Here is a 20745-nt window from a genome sequence, read left to right as displayed (position 1 = left end):
TCATCCCCAGCGGTAGAACTCACCGCTACGCTTAACGGTGTTGTTGTTAGCCGGCGAGCTAGCGCTGTTGTTGCTAGCCTCAAACCGTGCATAAAATGAGTTCAGGTCGTCCGCTAGGGATGCGTGGCACTCACCATTGCGCGAGGTCTGTCTGGTAGTCTGTGATAGTCCGTAGCCCCTGCCATAGGCGCCTGGTGTCGCTGCTCCATCTGTGATTCCACTCTGTCTCGGTACCTCCTCTTGGCCTTCTTCACGCCCTCCTCAGTCCATAGACCGCTGCCTTGTACTCGTCCATGTTGCGGATACAAGACCGGGTTATAGGCAGCAATGCGGGCGTTCACAGCTTCACGGATGGATCTATCAACCACGGCTTTTGGTTAGGAAAGACCCTAACTTTACCGTGGGGACGTGGTGTCCGCTAAGCGTTGCTATGAGGCTCATTGCTACTTCGCAAACTTCGCTGGCGTCACTGGAACTGGATTGGATCATGTCCCAGTCGGCGACACGCAGAGCGTCCTGTAGCTCAGCCTCTGATTGGTCAGACCACCGCTTACGTTCCTCGTCACTACCGCTTCCGCGATCTTTTGCGGTACTCGGTAGCAGAAAATGGCGGCATGGTCTGATTTGCCGAACGGAGGAGAGAGACAGCCTTGTAGCCTCTCTTGAATGGCGTATAGCAGTGGTCCAACGTTCTTTCCTCTGGTAGCACACGTAATGTGCTGGTGAAAGTTCGGCATTACTTTTTAGGTTTGCCCTATTAAAGTCCCCAGCCACCACCACAGCCGCCGGGATACTTGTTCTGATGCCGACATAACACATCATGTAGGTCCGATAGTGCTACGTCGGTGTCCGCTTGTGGTGGTATGTAGCGGCTGTGGTGATGACCGAGCTGAACTCCCGGGAAGGTAGAATGGACGGCATGAGATCGTCAGATGTTCCAGGTTCGTGAGCAGGAGCGAGAAAGAGTCTTAATGTCCTTGGGGTCGCACCACTTGTTGTTAGTCATGAAGCAAACCCCTCCACCCTTAGATTTACCAGACTCTTCCGTTCTGTCTGCACGGAAAACAGAGAAGGACTCGGTTGGGCATATGACTCGATCCGGCACCAGCGGGTCAGCCATGTTTCCGTCAGACAAAAGATGTTACAGTCCCTCATGTCCCGTTGGAATCTGATCCTTGCCCTAACATCATCCATCTTATTTTCCAGAGACTGGGCGTTGGCAAGAAGGATGCTGGGCAGAGGTGGGCGGTGGGCTTGAACTCTCAGTCTGTTCAATTCGCTCCGTTTCCTCGATGTTTTCGTCGTCTCCCGTAGTAGCGGCTCCACTGTTGTTGTTGTGGTTCGCTCGCACGATCTCCGCCGGCCACGCTGGATCGATGGAAAAAGTGGACAAAAACCCTTGTTTTGCGCAAAGGTTTATGTCCAAAAGTGTGCTGCGGTCGTATGCTGTTATTGCCGATGTGTTTGTGGCAAAGAAAATATTAAAAATAAACACAAAAACTAAAAGAGCGCACAATCTCCGCGGAGCTACCTCGACGGCGTCTGGACACAGCCGCGCCATCATGATATCATCATTCTCTAAGGCTCCTACAGAGGAAACTCATCTCCTTACTCTATCTCTAAGGCCCCTACAGAGGAAACTCATCTCCTTACTCTATCACTAAGGCTCCTAAAACTCAGGCTTACTCTATGTCTAAGGCTCCTTTACAGAGGAAACCTTACATCTATCTCTAAGCTGGTGAAACTCGAGCTCTCCTTACATCTGTCTCTACAGGCTCTGGAAACTCATCTCATCCCTTACTCTAAGGCTCCTAGCCCAGAGGAAACTCATCTCCTTACTCTATCTCTAAGGCTCCTACAGCTCAGCTCTCCTTACTCTGTCCTAAGGTCTTATAGAGAAAACTCATCTCTCTATCTCTAAGGCTCCTCAGGGCAGAGGAACCCACTCAGAGGAAACTTTTGGCTCCATACTCTGCCTCACCTCTAAGGCTCTCTGTAGGCTCCACTCACTCTAGAAACTCATACTCTAAGGCTCCACCAGAGAGCTCATCTCCTTATCTCTAAGGTGGAGGCTACTCCTGTAGCTCCTCTAGAGGCTCTAAGAGGAGAGCTCATTTGAGCCTTCTCACTGGAACCAGCTCCTCCTTCCATCTCTGCATCCCTGGATGCCCTCATGATTTCATTTTCTAGGAGACATCTGGAAACCAGGCTGCCACCTGAGTCTGGACCCAGAGAACTCATCTCTCTGCTGCTCTCCAGGCTGAGAGGCTGCTGGAGGAGGCAACACTGGAGCACCTTCCTCTGGATCCACTGAGAGTCTCCTGTAGGAGACAGACAGACACTGGAGCACTCTCCACTCCTCTCCAGGACACACTGAGCTCACCGCAGGCTCATCACACACATCAGGCGTCAGCTGGCAGGCAGGTCACACATCACAACAAAAACTCTCAAACAAGGTGCGTCGGGTTCAGAGTCAGACCAGGAAAGGAGATCAGGTGTGTGTGTGTGTGGAGGGGGCATATTGATCGTATTGATCGCAGTGTGATGAAAATGATCGTGATATCAAGTTTTATTTCATGATGATATGATTATTATTACATAAATCACATTTTATTGATATGAATGTTTTACTTTCTGTGACACTCTACACTCTACGTTGAACTTGTTGGTCTCTCACTTGTCTCTTCTCACAAAAATAGATTGTCAAAATATTTGGAAAATATTTTTTCCAAATTTTTTGGGTTTTTTTTTTGTTTGTAAAAAAAAAAAAAAAAAAAAGAAAAAAAAAAAAAAAAAATGAAACTACAAAGAAAAGTTCAAATACAAAGTCTAGTTTTTTACGAATTATTATATGCAGTGTGTTTTGTTAAAAAAATATGCGTTATTTGAAAATAAGCTTACATATATGTGTTTTAGCTCCAAATTAGTGTTAGACTGTTTGAACTTTACACTCGTTAAAGAGTTATTAATGCACTCATGGTTGTGTTTACTGATGATTGCTGTCCTCCTACATGTCATTATTGTGATTACATTACCGTGCCCTGGTTTTGTTTTTTGTTTTGTTTTGTTGTTTAACTTTAAAACAAATAAATAGACAAATAAATAATATAATAATATAAAAAAAAAATTCAAAATGGTGGAAAAAATGATTTTAATATAATTTGATGAAATGAAATAAAATAAAATTCTAAAATTTTCAACCGAACATTGTTGTTTTGAATTGCTCTGAGGGACACAGTGTGTGTGTGTGTATGTGGGGGGTGTATGTGTGTGTCAGACTGTGTGTGTATGCGTGTGCGTGGGGTGTGTATGTATACGTGTGTGTGAGTGTGTGGGGTGGGGGGGTGTGGGTGGTTGTGTCTAGTTGTGTGTGTGTGTTTGTGTGTGTGATGGTGTGTGGGTGTAGTTGTGTGTGTGTGAGTGTGTATGTGTGGGTGATGGTGTGTGCGTGTGATGGTGTATGTGATGGTGTGTGGGTGTAGTTGTGTGTGTGTGTGATGGTGTGTGTGTGATGGTGTGTGTGTGTGTGTGTGTGTGTGTGATGGTGTGTGGGCGTGTGTGTGTGTGTGTGTGTGATGGTGTGTGGGCGTGCGTGTGTGTGTGTGATGGTGTGCGTGTGATGGTGTGTGTGTGATGGTGTGTGGGCGTGCGTGTGTGTGATGGTGTGTGTTTGATGGTGTGTGTGTGATGGTGTGTGTCTGCTCAGTGAATTGGCAGCTTCAGAAATAATATATAGTGGTTTCCACCCCGAGGTCAGGAATGGTAAGCCCCGCCTCCATCTCTGCTGATAATGGAATCAATTTGAGGTCGCCGATGAAAGGCTCCATATTCATGAGCGAGCCGCTCTGTCTCTCAGCTGCTTCTGCACCGCCTGTAGGAAACAACGAGGCCCCTGGGAGAGCGTTGCATCTTGGGGCTTCTCGCCCAGACGGGGACACTCACACAGCGCTGCTGACTCTCGTCCTGCTGGATGTCACACTGAGGGTGGCAGGAATCGATGGACACTGACTTGATCTTGTTCTTACTTATGGCGTTGACATTGAGCATTTGAACGTCTTCCCACAGAATCCTCTTCTGTCAGACCACAACCTCATAACTTTTGAATTTATACTACCGGAGTGTACTCCGTTAGTCAAAAGTTTCTACACCAGATGTCTAACTGACAGTGCTGTAGCTAAATTTAAAGAAGCGATTCCTTCTGTATTTGATTCGATACCACGTCTCAATATAACAGAGGACTCCTGGTCTAACTTTAGTCCGTCCCAGATTGATCATCTTGTTGACAGTGCCATAGGCTCTCTGAGAATGACACTGGACTCGATAGCCCTCTGAAGAAGAAGACAGTGAGGAAGAGGAGGTTTGCTCCTGGTATAACCCTCAGACCCGCAACTGAAGCAAGCGTCAAAGCTTGAACGCATATGGCTCAACTAATTTCGAAGCATCCCGCTCAGTTTGGCGTGATAGTCTTCAAACATATAAGAAGGCCCTCCGTAATGCCAGAGCAGCCTATTACTCATCAATAATAGAAAAATAAAACAACCCCAGGTTTCTCTTCAGCACTGTAGCCAGGCTGACAGAGAGTCACAGCTCTGTGGAGCCGAGCATTCCTATAAACCTTAGTGGTAATGACTTTATGAACTTCTTTAATGAAAAGATTTTAACTATTAGGGACAAGATTAATAATCTCTTGCCCATAACCAGTGCCAATCTGTTCTCAAGTGGAATGGCCTTGAAACCGCTGTATGCCCTGGTGTATATTTGGAGGATTTTCTCCTATCAACCGTGACCAATTATTTTCAACGGTTTCTACTTCGTACACGTCTACCTGTCTTTTGGACCCCATCCCGACGAGGCTGCTTAAAGACGTTTTGCCTTTAATTGGCGGCTCTCTATTAGATATTATCAATGTGTCTCTGCTAACAGGCCACGTACCACACTCCTTCAAGGTGGCTGTTATTAAACCTCTCCTGAAGAAGCCCACTCTGGATCCAGAGGTATTGGCTAACTACAGACCGATCTCTAACCTCCCCTTCCTCTCCAAGATCCTTGAGAAAGTGGTCACAAATCAGTTGTGCGACTTTCTACATCATAATAGTTTATTTGAGAAATTTCAATCAGGATTTAGAAAACACCACAGCACCGAGACGGCACTGGTGAAAATTACAAATGACCTCTTAATGGCAGCAGATAAAGGACTCCTCTCTGTCCTGGTCTTGTTAGACCTTAGTGCTGCATTCGACACCATTGACCATGACATCCTGTTACAGAGACTGGAGCAGTCGATTGGCATTTCAGGCACGGCACTAATTTGGTTTAAATCCTATTTATCAGATCGATCTCAGTTTGTATTTGTAAACGATGACGCCTCGATAACCACCAACGTTAATCACGGAGTTCCACAAGGTTCTGTGCTTGGACCAATTTTATTTACCTTATACATGCTTCCTTTGGGCAATATTATCAGGAAACACTCCATAAACTTTCATTGTTATGCAGATGACACTCAACTATATTTATCGATAAAACCAGAGGAGAGCAACCAACTCTGTAAAATTCAAGCATGTCTTAAAGACATAAAAACATGGATGACCTGCAACTTCTTGATGTTAAACTCAGACAAAACCGAAGTAATTTTAATCGGCCCTGAGCACCTCAGAGATCAATTATCTGGTGATGTGGATTCTGTAGACGGCATTGCCCTGGCATCCAACACCACTGTAAAGAATCTTGGCGTGATCTTTGATCGGGACTTGTCCTTTAACTCCACGTAAAGCAAATCTCAAGGACTGCATTCTTTCATCTACGTAATATTTCAAAATCAGGCACATCTTGTCTCAAAAGATGCAGAAAAATTGGTTCACGTTCGTTACTTGAGACTGGATTACTGCAACTCCTTATTAGCAGGCTGCTCTAATAAATCTCTTAGGTCCCTCCAGTTGATCCAGAATGCTGCAGCTCGTGTTCACACTAAAACTAAGAAAGAGATCACATCACTCCTGCACTAGCTGCTCTGCACTGGCTCCCAGTAAAATCAAGAATCACTTTTAAAATTCTTCTCTTAACCTACAAAGCCTTGATTGGTGATGCTCCATCATATCTTAAGGAGCTTGTCGTACCATATTGCCCCACTAGAGAGCTACGCTCACTAAATGCGGGACTACTTGTAGTTCCTAGAGTCTTAAAAAGTAGAATGGGAGCCAGAGCCTTTAGTTATCAAGCTCCTCTTTTATGGAACCAGCTTCCAATTTCAGTCCGGGAGGCAGACACAGTCACCTCGTTTAAGAGTAGACTTAAGACCTTCCTCTTTGACAGAGCTTATAGTTAGGGCTGAATCAGGTTTGCCCTGGTCCAGCCCTTGATATGCTGCTATAGGCTTATAGCTGCCGGGGACGTTTTAGGATGCACTGAGTACCTATCTCCTCTTTTTCTCTCCTTAAGGATGAATTTTCATCTCTCAATCACACGTTACTAACTCTGCTTTCTCCCGGAAGTCCTTTTGACTTCGTCTCATGGGGTCATCGGACCCTATGAGACGGCATAGATCCCATCTGCCTGATGGATCGTCTGGGTCGTGGAATTCCTGCTCATGACTACGCCACTGTCCTGTTGAGACTCCGCCACTCCTCCTCCCCACCGCCATCTGCCTGATGGATCGTGGAGGTCTCCATCGTGGAATATGCCTACTATGAACTATTCATACACTCTGTCATATTCATTGAATGTATTTTAACTCTAAATCTGTCCTTCTGTACACATTACATCTATTGCATCTGTCCATCCTAGGAGAGGGATCCTCCTCTGTTGCTCTCCTCCAGGTTTCTTCCTTTTTTCCCCTGAAGGGTTATTTGGGAGTTTTTCCTGGTCCGATGTGAGGTTTTGGGGCAGGGATGTCTATGTGTACAGATTGTAAAGCACTCCGAGACAAATTTGTAATTTGTGAAATTGGGCTATACAAATAAACTGAATTGAATTGAATTGATTTAGTGTTGAGAGCTAATTCACTCTGCCTATAAAACACAATTAAAAGGTCTCGTGTGTACGGGTCTGAGGGAGATTACGTGAAACTGGACCCGTCAGATTCAGTTCTAGGAGTAAAGGAACCTAAAGTGAAATGCTAAATAGACTCGATGATACGCTGCTTGGTGACTGAGAATGTAATTAGTAATCTCTTTAGTAAAGACTGTAACAGATGCTCAAATTAAAGATATATTAAGCAAATGTAGCTGCCTCTGTCTTCTGATGGAGTCAATTACTTTTAGATTCTTGTGCATAGAAAAGATGAATCAATAAATAAACTAGATATAATCAAACAGGCTAAATCAATAAAGTGAATAAACACCTGCAGTGGTGAATGGCTCACATCTACATGACTAAAATATCATTGACTGGCTGAACTGAGGATGATGCTCCACCAAGTGTTAAAGGGACAGTTTAGCCCCTCATCAAAAATACATGTGTTCCTCTTACTTGTGGTGATATTTAGAAATCTAGATTGTTTTTCCGTGAGTTGCATTGATATTTCTGCCTCCTCTCTCATATAATGTGGTTTTATGGCACTGGGCTTGTGGTGATTGGTGATGGACCATCCTATCTTAAGGATCTTGTAGTACCATATTGCCCCACTAGAGAGCTTGTAGTACCATATTGCCCCACTAGAGAGCTTGTAGCACCATATTGCCCCACTAGAGAGCTTGTAGTACCATATTGTCCCACTAGAGAGCTTGTAGTACCATATTGCCCCACTAGAGAGCTTGTAGTACCATATTGCCCCACTAGAGAGCTGCCTCACTAAATGCGGGGCTACTTGTGGTCCCTAGAGTCTGAAGTAGGAGGAGCCAGAGCCTTCGGGTATCAAACTCCTCCTCTTCATGGAACCAGCTCCACCTTCAGTCCTGGAGGCAGACACAGTCCCCTCATGGAGACTGAAGACTTTCCTCATGATGGTCTTATAGTTAGACCTGAACCAGGTTCACCTGGTCTAGACCTAGAGATGCTGCTATAGGCTGAGAGGCTGCTGGGGGACGTTAGGATACACTGAGCACCTCTCTCCTCTAGGATACACTGAGCTCCTCTCTCCTCTAGGATACACTGAGCACCTCTCTCTTCTAGGATACACTGAGCACCTCTCTCCTCTAGGAGACACTGAGCACCTCTCTCCTCTAGGATACACTGAGCACCTCTCTCCTCTAGGATACACTGAGCTCCTCTCTACTCTAGGATACACTGAGCACCTCTCTCCTCGAGGAGACACTGAGCACCTCTCTCCTCTAGGATACACTGAGCTCCTCTCTCCTCTAGGATACACTGAGCACCTCTCTCCTCTAGGAGACACTGAGCACCTCTCTCCTCTAGGATACACTGAGCACCTCTCTCCTCTAGGAGACACTGAGCTCCTCTCTCCTCTAGGATACACTGAGCACCTCCCTCCTCTAGGATACACTGAGCACCTCTCTCCTCAAGGATACACTGGAGCTCCTCTCTCCTCTAGGATACACTGAGCACCTCTCTCCTCAAGGATACACTGGAGCTCCTCTCTCCTCTAGGAGACACTGAGCACCTCTCTCCTCTAGGATACACTGAGCACCTCCCTCCTCTAGGATACACTGAGCACCTCCCTCCTCTAGGATACACTGAGCACCTCTCTCCTCTAGGATACACTGAGCTCCTCTCTCCTCTAGGATACACTGAGCTCCTCTCTCCTCTAGGATACATTGAGCACCTCTCTCCTCTAGGATACACTGAGCTCCTCTCTCCTCTAGGATACACTGAGCACCTCTCTCCTCTAGGATACACTCTCTCTTCTTCATTTCTCTTCATTGCACACTACTAACTCTACTTCTTCCCCTGAGTCTTTGTGCCCTCTCGCCTCCTGACTCCTGGCCCCTGCTTCCTGCATCCAGCCTCTGGCCGAGACCTGGCCTCCTTCCCAATGGCCCCGCCTCCTTCTTTGTACCTCCTGCCTCAAGGACCTGGCCTCAGTCGTCCGGCCTTCTTCGCGATGCCCTCTTGCCACCGTGGCCCCACCTCCTGCCATAGCCCTGCTGATGCCCCCCCCCCCTGCCCTAACATCTCTACCTCCTTCTGTTTCTTGGACTGTGGAGGTCTGGATGCCTGCTACTTATTATTCATAGTTTCTGTCATATTCATTGAATGTGTTTATGTAACTCTGTAACTCTGTTCATCTGGTCACATGACATCTATTGTTCATCAGGTCACATGACATCTATTGTTCATCTGGTCACATGACATCCATTGTTCATCTGGTCACATGACATCTATTGTTCATCTGGTCACATGACATCTATTGTTCATCTGGTCACATGTCATCTATTGTTCATCTGGTCACATGACATCTATTGTTCATCTGGTCACATGACATCTATTGTTCATCTGGTCACATGTCATCTATTGTTCACCTGGTCACATGACATCTATTGTTCATCTGGTCACATGTCATCTATTGTTCATCTGGTCACATGACATCTATTGTTCATCTGGTCACATGACATCTATTGATCATCTGGTCACATGACATCTATTGTTCATCTGGTCACATGACATCTATTGTTCATCTGGTCACATGACATCTATTGTTCTGTCCATTCTGGAGAGGGATCCTCCTGTTGCTCTGCTGAAAGGTTCTTCACCATTTTTTTGAAAGTTTTTCTTTCTGTTTTGTGTGAACCACACATTGTTCATCACTGAATAGTTGGCCTAGATGTCTGGAGCCACACAGTTAGCATGGATCAATATTTAATGTGTTAAAAGTAAAGGAAGGTCCAAGTTGAACCCAGTTACCATGAGACTGTTCTGTGGTTTCAAACCAGCAACACTGGACCTTCCCTCCTCGTGGGGTACTTACACGATGCAGGGCGGCACTCCGTCCCCCTGGGGGCTGCAGGGCTCCTTCTCCTCCAGCTCTGGACAATCGGCTCCGCCATTGATCGGAAACTGGCTTACTTTCTTGGTGCGGATGCGCTCCCCCTTGGGCCCGTTGGGGTCGTAGCACTCCTTGGAGCAAGTCGACCATTCAGACCAATCAGTCACGTCGCAGTCTTTGGTCATGACGCAGGCCTGGAAGGTGACCAGCAACGACTCCTGAGAGCACAAGCTGGAGAGGAGAAAACAAAATGAATAAATACTCTATAGTGGCGTCGGCCTTGACATTCAGCCAGGCTGTCGCAGGGCGGAGTCACACACCTAAAGGTCATAAACCAAAGTCTCCTAACTCGGAGAAAACCCACATTGACACTGAAGACTGGCCCCTCCTGCTGTGAGGAGACCGTGCTAGCTACCACATCACAGTGCTAGCCCCCCAGAAGAAAAGGGGAACAGTGTCAGCACTGTGTCAGCAAACACCTGCTGCACATTCACACCATAGGACTTCTACAACAGGAGGTTTAAGTCATCGTCCTGGTTGATGTGCATACATGTATAGCTTCTTAAGAATATTAATGATATACACAACCCGCCCCCTTTGCAATTTACACCTTGCTACGACCTGGTTGGACCCCCTTTTGCCTTCAGAATTGCCTTAATTCTTAGCAGCATAGATTCAACAAGGTGTCGGAAACATTCCTCCAAGATTTTGGTCCATATTGACATGATGGCAGATTTGTGGGCTGCTTATCCATTAATGTGAATCTCCCGTTGCACCACATCCCAAAGGTGCTCTATAGGGTTGAGATCTGGTGAGTGTGGAGGCCATTGGAGCCCAGTGAACTCATTGGCATGCTCAAGAACCCGGTTTGAGATGATTGGAGCTTCGTGACATGGGGCATTATCCTGCTGGAAGTAGCCATCAGAAGATGGTACGCTGTGGTCATAGAGGGATGGACATGGGCAGGAGCTACACCACGCTCAATGGCTACTAACTAAATAGCCCCACCATTACACCACCAACACCAGCATATGCTAATGATTGGAAGCATTGGAGCTAAGCAAACATTTGGTCAACCTCAGCATTAAAATCCAGAGTTCCACACACAGAGGGCTCTCTCTAATTTCCCGTTGGCTATGCAACAAGGTGCTGACGCGGTAGAGCCCCACTGCCATTACACAGGCATTGAGGCTTCGTATGGGTCAATACTGATCCATTAGAATATGCTAGGATTGACTCCATTGCGGTATCAATATGTCGATCAACAATGTTGTCTGACAGAAATATTGGACATCTGATATTATTTAATTAGTGATGGCATTTGTAAATGTGAATGTCCTTTGCTGTTCTAGTCTTCTGACCACTGCTTTAACACGACTCGTCATCATTCACCCATTCACACACTGATGGCTACCACCAAGGTATCAAGGTGCGACCGCCCATCAGGAGTAACTCACATTCACACACCGCAGACACACCTAAAGAGCATCATGGGGGGTAAGTGTCTTGCCCGAGGACACGTCGGCATGGACTAACGGAGCCGGGGAATCGAACCGCCTGATGGAACCCTAATGGGACACTGATGGGACACTGATGGAACCCTGATGGAACTCTGATGGAACACTGATGGAACACTGATGGAACCCTGATGGAATCCTGATAGAACCCTGATGGATCCCTGATAGACACTGATGGAACACTGATGGGACACTGATAGAACACTGATGGGACACCGGTGGAACACTGATGGAACCCTGATGGAACCCTGAAGGGACCCTGATGGGACCCTGATGGGACACTGATAGAACACTGATGGGACACCGGTGGAACACTGATGGAACCCTGATGGAACCCTGAAGGGACCCTGATGGGACCCTGATAGACACTGATGGAACACTGATGGGACACCGATGGAACACAGATGGAACCCTGATGGAACCCTGATTGGACCCTGATGGGACTCTGATGGGACCCTGAAGGGACCCTGATGGAACCCTGATGGGACCCCGATGGAACCCTGATGGAACCCTGAAGGGACCCTGATGGGACCCTGATGGAACCCTGAAGGGACCCTGATGGGACCCTGATGGAACCCTGAAGGGACCCTGATGGAACCCTGATGGAACCCTGAAGGGACCCTGATGGGACACTGATAGAACACTGATGGAACACTGATGGGACACCGATGGAACACAGATGGAACCCTGATGGAACCCTGATTGGACCCTGATGGGACTCTGATGGGACCCTGAAGGGACCCTGATGGAACCCTGATGGGACCCTGAAGGGACCCTGATGGAACCCTGAAGGGACCCTGATGGGACTCTGATAGACACTGATGGAACACTGATGGGACACCGATGGAACACAGATGGAACCCTGATGGAACCCTGATTGGACCCTGATGGGACTCTGATGGGACCCTGAAGGGACCCTGATGGAACCCTGAAGGGACCCTGATGGAATCCTGATGGGACCCTGATGGGACCCTGAAGGGACCCTGATGGGACCCTGATGGAACCCTGAAGGGACCCTGATGGGACCCTGATGGAACCCTGATGGAACCCTGAAGGGACCCTGATGGAACCCTGATGGAACCCTGAAGGGACCCTGATGGGACCCTGAAGGGACCCTGATGGGACCCTGATGGAACCCTGAAGGGACCCTGATGGGACCCTGATGGGACCCTGATGGGACCCTGAAGGGACCCTACTCTACCATTAAGCCACAGCAACCCTTGGTTGCAAAAAGACTATCTAGAAGTATCTGAGGAAATGACCCTACTGTGGCCCACATACTCATTCAGTAGAGCTCAGTAGACATTGTAAAGATGGGTTTTGAATCATTTAGGAACTTCTCAGTAAATAACGGTCCATTTAGAAACAGATAGGCCCTTCTGAGTGTGTTTTCGACTCTCTCTTACAGGGTGTTTTTTCTACAGTACTTTGTAATGTTTCGCTCCCCCTAAAAATTTTGCTTTAGCTCCAACCTCTCGGTCACCTCTGGTTGCAAAAAAACAAGATGGCTGCAGCTCAAATTCCATCATTTCAAGTTTAAAAACTATTAATCTACAAATCAATCGATTTGGTGACTAAGTCAACTTGTTATTTGTAGATCATTGAATCTCTTTTTCATTGCTATACAGTCTAAACACAATAAAACATACTTTATAAAAAGGTAATTACAGAATACAAACATATTGGGTGGCTGTTGAAGGTATCAATGATGCAATAAAAGTCTTGAGGATTACATTTATATACGCAAATAAGCATGTGACTCTGGGTAAGAACTCTATAATCCCCTCCTATGTTCCTATTATAACATCATAGTGACATCACGGCGTCCACAGACAGCAGGAGATGAAGATATAATATAAGACACTAGCAGCATTTGCCTGTCTGTTAAAATCCAGTAACATGTGTAGTGTGGATTATAAGAACCGTATAATTAGTGTCAGTAGTTTATGGATTACAGCGATGTGTGACTGGGGAGACGCTACTGAGCATCCTGCAGCGTTCCTTTGTCCGAACAGCCCCGGTGATGAATGTTGTTCATTACCAACACAAACAGTTTGTTCTCCGTGGTTCCAGCACCACGTCTTCTGTCTGATGACGGGCCGGCCGGGAGTTGAAAGACACTTGTGTTTCTGTGTGTGTGTTTAGTAGAGGCTGATATGTGGGATAATGACACCGCTTCCTGCCTCTGGTTCTCTGAACCTCTGAGTCTCAACTTCTCTGAACCTCTGGAAGCTTTCTGAAGCTTTTTATAAAACTATGTTTTTTTCTTTTTTACCTTCGCATTGAAAATACGGAAGGTTATGTTTTGATCGCTGTGTATTTGTATGCGTGCGGGCGTGTTATTCGCATAAGTCAAAAGGTATTGAACCGAATCGCATAAAATTTGGTGGGATGATTGGGTATTATCAGGGGACCATTTGATTTGATTTTGGGATCGATCGGGTCAAAGGTCAAGGCCAAGATCATGAAAAGGTCAAAATCTTCTTTGAATCACATGAAATTTGGTGGGATGATTGGTTATTATCCGGGGACCATTTGATTAGATTTTGGGATTGATCGGGTCAAAGGTCAACGTCAAGGTCATGAAAAGGTCCAAATCTTATTTTTACCATAGCACGGTCAATTTGTATCCAATTGGCATGCAACTAATGCCAACATGTTCATAATTCAATGCCCAATCGTGTGATATGCGATCTACCGAGTGCCCGTTCTAGTTTCCATCTGTACTACTTTTGAATTAGTTTTTTTATGGAGCACCAGAATCTGTTTGTTATTCCAAAAATAGCATAAACTGGTAATAGCACTGGAAAAAATGACAAATTACCTCCTAATTGCATCAGATAAAGGACTCATCTCTGTACTGGTCTTGTTAGACCTTAGTGCTGATAGAGGACTCATCTCTGTACTGGTCTTGTTGGACCTTAGTGCTGATAGAGGACTCATCTCTGTACTGGTCTAGTTAGACCTTAGTGCCGATAGAGGACTCATCTCTGTCCTGGTCTTGTTAGACCTTAGTGCTGATAAAGGACTCATCTCTGTACTGGTCTTGTTAGACCTTAGTGCTGATAAAGGACTCATCTCTGTACTGGTCTTGTTAGACCTTAGTGCTGATAGAGGACTCATCTCTGTACTGGTCTTGTTAGACCTTAGTGCTGATAGAGGACTCATCTCTGTACTGGTCTTGTTAGACCTTAGTGCCGATAGAGGACTCATCTCTGTCCTGGTCTTGTTAGACCTTAGTGCAGATAAAGGACTCATCTCTGTCCTGGTCTTGTTAGACCTTAGTGCTGATAAAGGACTCATCTCTGTACTGGTCTTGTTAGACCTTAGTGCCGATAGAGGACTCATCTCTGTCCTGGTCTTGTTAGACCTTAGTGCTGATAAAGGACTCATCTCTGTACTGGTCTTGTTAGACCTTAGTCCTGATAGAGGACTCATCTCTGTACTGGTCTTGTTAGACCTTAGTCCTGATAGAGGACTCATCTCTGTACTGGTCTTGTTAGACCTTAGTCCTGATAGAGGACTCATCTCTGTACTGGTCTTGTTAGACCTTAGTGCTGATAAAGGACTCATCTCTGTACTGGTCTTGTTAGACCGTAGTGCTGATAGAGGACTCATCTCTGTACTGGTCTTGTTAGACCTTAGTGCTGATAAAGGACTCATCTCTGTACTGGTCTCTTTAGACCGTAGTGCTGATAGAGGACTCATCTCTGTACTGGTCTTGTTGGACCTTAGTGCTGATAGAGGACTCATCTCTGTACTGGTCTTGTTAGACCTTAGTGCCGATAGAGGACTCATCTCTGTACTGGTCTTGTTAGACCTTAGTGCTGATAGAGGACTCATCTCTGTACTGGTCTTGTTAGACCTTAGTGCCGATAGAGGACTCATCTCTGTACTGGTCTTGTTAGACCTTAGTGCTGATAGAGGACTCATCTCTGTACTGGTCTTGTTAGACCTTAGTGCTGATAGAGGACTCATCTCTGTACTGGTCTTGTTAGACCTTAGTGCCGATAGAGGACTCATCTCTGTACTGGTCTTGTTAGACCTTAGTCCTGATAGAGGACTCATCTCTGTACTGGTCTTGTTAGACCTTAGTGCTGATAGAGGACTCATCTCTGTACTGGTCTTGTTCGACCTTAGTGCTGATAGAGGACTCATCTCTGTACTGGTCTTGTTCGAACTTAGTGCTGATAAAGGACCCATCTCTGTACTGGTCTTGTTAGACCTTAGTGCTGATAGAGGACTCATCTCTGTACTGGTCTTGTTAGACCTTAGTGCTGCATTCAACACCATTGACCATGACATCCTATTACAGAGACTGGAGCAGTCGATTGGCATTTCAGGCACGGCACTAAGTTGGTTTAAATCCTATTTATCAGATCGATCTCAGTTTGTATTTGTAAACGATGACGCCTCTATAACCACCAACGTTAGTCACGGAGTTCCACAAGGTTCTGTGCTTGGACCAATTGTATTTACCTTATATATGATGCTCATACATATGATACTAGTATTTTTGGTTATTACGCGCTTATGTAACTGCTCTAGTGACTGTGTTCATGTTCACAGATTACCTTCAGTTGTTTCATGTCTCTACGTATCAGAAGGTTTTTGCCGTATTAATGCTGTGAATTGATCGTCAAAGCTGCCCACTATGGTTTTGATCCTTTGAAAATCACTGTGGATAATATTGTGCATTTCATATTTTCGTCAGTCAACAGCGTGGTGCAGTTTGACTGTAAAACACATAAATATATTGATCCGTCCTGCTGAGAAAGAATATTCCAGTTGTTGAGGGGACATTTCGGTCAAATATGAAGTTAATTTTCTCATATTTTGACCGTACGTCCGGGCTATTCTGTTAATGCCACAAAAACAACCACATAAGTAAATGGCTCATGTCAAATCTGACTTGTCAAACTCATTTTCTGATAGAACAGGAGAAAGAAAAGAGAGAGAATGTCTTTTCTAATATAATCATTTTAAAGCATGGACGATTAGAGATACTTAGCTCTTCAGCCACCGGATCAGATGTGAGATCAGTGATGACTCCAACTGTAAATAAGCTGGACTCTGAGTCAACATTCATATGATCATCACATATCAAGTAAGCCTCTTTCAAGCTTTTAGCCATCTGTACATCCCGCGACATACTCTACTCCACTAGAGCAGGGTCCATGTAAGTATGTGGTTATCTTTTAGATAAATAAGTATAAATATATATGTGTGAGTGTGTGTGTGTGTGTGTAAGTGCATATCAATCCTATGTATGTCATGCTAATACTATATTGTACGTGTAGGTTGGAACATGACATACTATAAACGAATAGAGCAGGGTCCACGTACAGATATGTATATGTGGTTATCTTTTGGATAAATATATATATATATGTATTAATATATTTATATATATATATATATATGAATTAATATATTTATATATATATATATATGTAAGTGCATATCAATCCTATGTGTACTATTACGATATATATGCTGTAGGCTGGAACACATGACACTCTCTACTCCTACCACTAGGTACGTGTAGCGTAATATGTATGTGATTTATCTTTTGCATAAATAAGTATTTATATACAGGACTGTCTCAGAAAATTAGAATATTGTGATAAAGTTCTTTATTTTCTGTAATGCAATTAAAAAAATATTAAATATTAAAAGAATAAAAGGCTTGCAATATTTCAGTTGATTTGTAATGAATCCAGAATGCATGACATTTTTGTTTTTTGAATTGCATTACAGAAAATAAAGAACTTCATCACAATATTCTAATTTTCTGAGACAGTCCTGTATATATATATATATTTCAAACGATATGCTACATGAAGGCTGGAACACGGCGAGTGGCGTTTGCTTGAAGTTGGGATGTGTTATGGATTCTGACCTTCTCCCCGCGCTGAAAGCAAATGTAACACGAGCGCCTGACTTCCTGGAGACGGAGTGGCCGCTGCTCAGTGGCCTCTATTAGAGCCCGACAGAATGAGGCCATCCGTCTCCTCACAAAGGAGGAGGCTCTCAGGCCTCGCATGGACATTGACCTAGCTCAAGAGAAACATGTATTGAGACACATGATGGAGGCGGGAGGAGCTGTATGTATTGAGGAATATATGAAGTGATCTTCAACAATGACCAATGTAAGCAGCCATTCTGGTGACGAGCATTGTGGGATTATACATTATTCATGGTTACCGTTAACAACTAATGAAACTCATGGAACAGTTGGAATAATCTCAATTAGCCCTGAGTCAAAAAAAACAAAGAAACAAAGTGAAGGCTTTCAAGGTTTAACGGAGTGTTATGAGAACTGACATGTGAAGCCCTGCAGCGGCAAGGCTCACGAGGCTCTGCCGGTGAACAACCAACAAGCCACATCCCTCCCTGTGATAACATGTCAACAAGCTTCACAGTGAGAGCTCTTCAAAGGGCAATGACATGGACAGATTATATATATATATATATATATATTTATATTTATATATATTTACATATATGAATATATATACATATATATATGTATATATATATGAATATATATATATATAGAAATATATATATATATATATTATTGTCTCCCTCTTTCATTATATTATCTCAGATTTAAAATAAAATATATTTATTATATATATATACATATATATATATATGTATATATATACATATATATATATATATATCACTGTCTCTCTTTTTCAGAATACTATCTATGATTTAAAATAAAATAAAAAGTCAGTTAGAAAACATTGTACATTTTTTCGTGTCCATTTTGATTGAGTGGCATATAATTTAATTTATAACAATTCTAAAATAACTATTTTTTCCCCATCTGTGCATGGTAACTATGTTATGGGTCAGATATAAATCCAAATCTAATAGAAAGATGACAAAAATAACGTGCAGCAAAGATGCCCAACTAGAAACAATTGTAAAGCCCTTTGAGGCACATTTCAAATGTTTGATTTATTGGGAACAAACTAAATGGAATTCAATTAAATTAAACCCTCACCCCACCGTGGCACCTAGGTATGTTTAAGGAAAGACTGTAAAAAATGAACAGAGATGAAACTGTGATTTAGAAACCAAGGACCACCACTTATTTACTTTTTGACAAACTACATAGAGGACTCAGTACTTCTGGTCCATTAAGAACAGACTTCCTGTGTGGCGGTTTAAAGGGGCTGTAATAAATATGTTCACTGAAAGGTAGTAAATACATGTCTAGCCACACTCAAAGGATGTTTGTGATCATCTGAAGACGATCAACGAAATGTCCTGATTACAATTGCAAATGTTGGCATGAAGAGGAAACAAAATCCCTAAAATACCAAATCATAACTCTGACCTGGCATCGAATCCTCTGACTGATTACAGGATGTAGACTTTATTCTAGTCTTATTTATAAAGTAAACTAGCCCCTAGAGAAAGAGTCACACAGAGGTATGGGACAGAAACACATCATTGTAGAGACGACATACGAGGAACCACAGCGGAGTCGTTCTTACCCGAGCGCTTCCACGTGTCCACTCTTATGAACACAGGTCACTTCTCTGGTCTGGTAGCCGACCTGCAGGTCCCAGAACTTTCCACCGGGCCGGTTCTGACGGTTTTTGTTCCTCTTCTTCTTGATGAGTTCTCTGGTCTCGGGGTCCTTCACCTTACCCCTCTCCCTTAACCTCTCCCGGACCTTCTCCCTCATTTTCTCTTTCTTCTCTTTGTTTTTACCCTTCTTCTGTCGTTTGGGTCTGTCCGCCTGTCGGGATGGCCTGTCCGGTTTCCTGTTTTCCCTGCCCAGTTTCCTGTTGGGTCTGGATGGTTTGGGTCCATCTCTGGACGGTTTGTCTCCCTCTCTGGACCTCTTGTCCCCCTCTCTGCTCGGTCTGTCGACCTCACCGGACACTTTGAGACCCTCTCTGGACGGTTTGTCTCCCCCTTTTGACGTTTTTTCGCTTTCTCTGGACGTTTTCTCCCCCTCTTTGGAACGTTTATCAGTTTCCTTGGATGGCTCGTCACTACCTCTCGGCGGTTTGTCAGCTTGTCTGGCTTTCCTTGGCATTGGGACCAAGCAGGGCCCCCATGGCCCCACCCTGAGGCTGTGAAGGCTCTCCTTTCCCTCACACAGTCCTGGCTGGCACGTCTGAAACTCAGTCAAGTTTGGACAGAACGCCCCTCCAAACAGTGGCGGAGCCAGAACAAAGCGGATCCGGTTCTGTAAGCCCATCCCGCAGGTTCTAGAGCAGTGAGTCCAGAGGCTGAACTCGGATACCACGCAGTCCCGGGGACAGGGGATGAGACAGGCCTGCTCCAGGCGTGGCTTTGGCTCAAAGTATTCGCAGATTGCGTCTTCTGCTGGCTCGCCTTCCGCTTTCTGGACGCAGCCCACCTCGCGGGTCTGGATGCCCTGTTCCCCCCGGGTGCACACGGCGGGGCGCTGGACCCCCGCGCTGCGCATCGCCACCGAGACACACTGGTTCCAGGCCCCGAGCTGCCAGTCGTACTGGTCTTTGTGCCAGTCGCACACTCGGAAGCAGCTCTGCTGGTTGTCGGGCCGCTCTGCCTGGTCGCAGTTGGTGTGCAGGGTGGTCCAGCCTTCGGAGTGGGCACACCATACCGCCCGGCTCTGGCTGCCGCCGGGGCCACACTCACTGCCCATGCAACGGCCCCACGGACCTGGAAGAAGACAAAAGAGAAGTCAAGGACAGGTCAACGGGTATTACAACATGGCTTGTAAGACAATCGGACATCGAAACGCCCACATTAGCCAAACACCTTCAAGAGAGAAGACAAAGGTAAACCAACACGTTCAGGTCCACATGCAAATAGCGTGGTTCAGATAAGCAGGGTCAACCGGTCTGATCAGCTGACTGCTGGTGTTCCTGCCGGACTTTGTGCCAGAGATGTCCCCATGATACCGTAGGCAAGAGCCTGGAACAGTAAGTTCTAATCAATCCATCTGAACTATTTTTAACAGGGGAAAAGAGCCCAATCGAAAGCAAGATTTAGTAAAACGTGTAGTCCTGAAGTGCTATTAAAGACAACATGACGGCCTTTCTCTTTGGCCGAAGTGCTTTGTCGTGCAATACTGTGATTTCACTTGCACTGGATTTATGAGAATGCAATTATGGTTCTAAGTAAACATTGACTCTCGACACAAAGCCCTGTCAGGCTGCAGAGCCAGGGTAGCTAAAGACTCGATCAATACAGCATCAAAATGAACTGATATGATGAATGGCCTTTGCTATCATCAGCCATGTCTGATGTTACGATGCTGGGAACCGGCGGAGGCCCAGAGTCAGCAGAGCATCAATCATGAGGTCTTCCCATGATCACTAAATA

At 45.2% G+C, this 20745-nt stretch overlaps 1 protein-coding gene across 1 annotated transcript in view; it reads right to left on the bottom strand.

Moving 5' to 3' along the window:
* thsd7aa (thrombospondin, type I, domain containing 7Aa) overlaps positions 1–20745 on the bottom strand; it is a 183295-nt gene that overhangs the window by 91186 nt on the left and 71364 nt on the right. Inside the window, exons 2-4 of the mRNA XM_056420376.1 lie at positions 19423–20079; positions 18915–19122; positions 9863–10111 (exon numbers count right to left, since the gene is read on the bottom strand). Coding sequence (XP_056276351.1) covers positions 9863–10111; positions 18915–19122; positions 19423–20079 — 1114 coding nt within the window. The remainder of the gene's footprint in view (positions 1–9862; positions 10112–18914; positions 19123–19422; positions 20080–20745) is intronic.

The sequence above is a fragment of the Pseudoliparis swirei genome, chromosome 1, assembly GCF_029220125.1.
Source record: "Pseudoliparis swirei isolate HS2019 ecotype Mariana Trench chromosome 1, NWPU_hadal_v1, whole genome shotgun sequence".
NCBI classification, from domain to species: domain Eukaryota; kingdom Metazoa; phylum Chordata; class Actinopteri; order Perciformes; family Liparidae; genus Pseudoliparis; species Pseudoliparis swirei.
The sequence above is the reverse complement of the archived record's forward strand: the minus strand, read 5'-3'. Positions and strand labels throughout refer to the sequence as shown.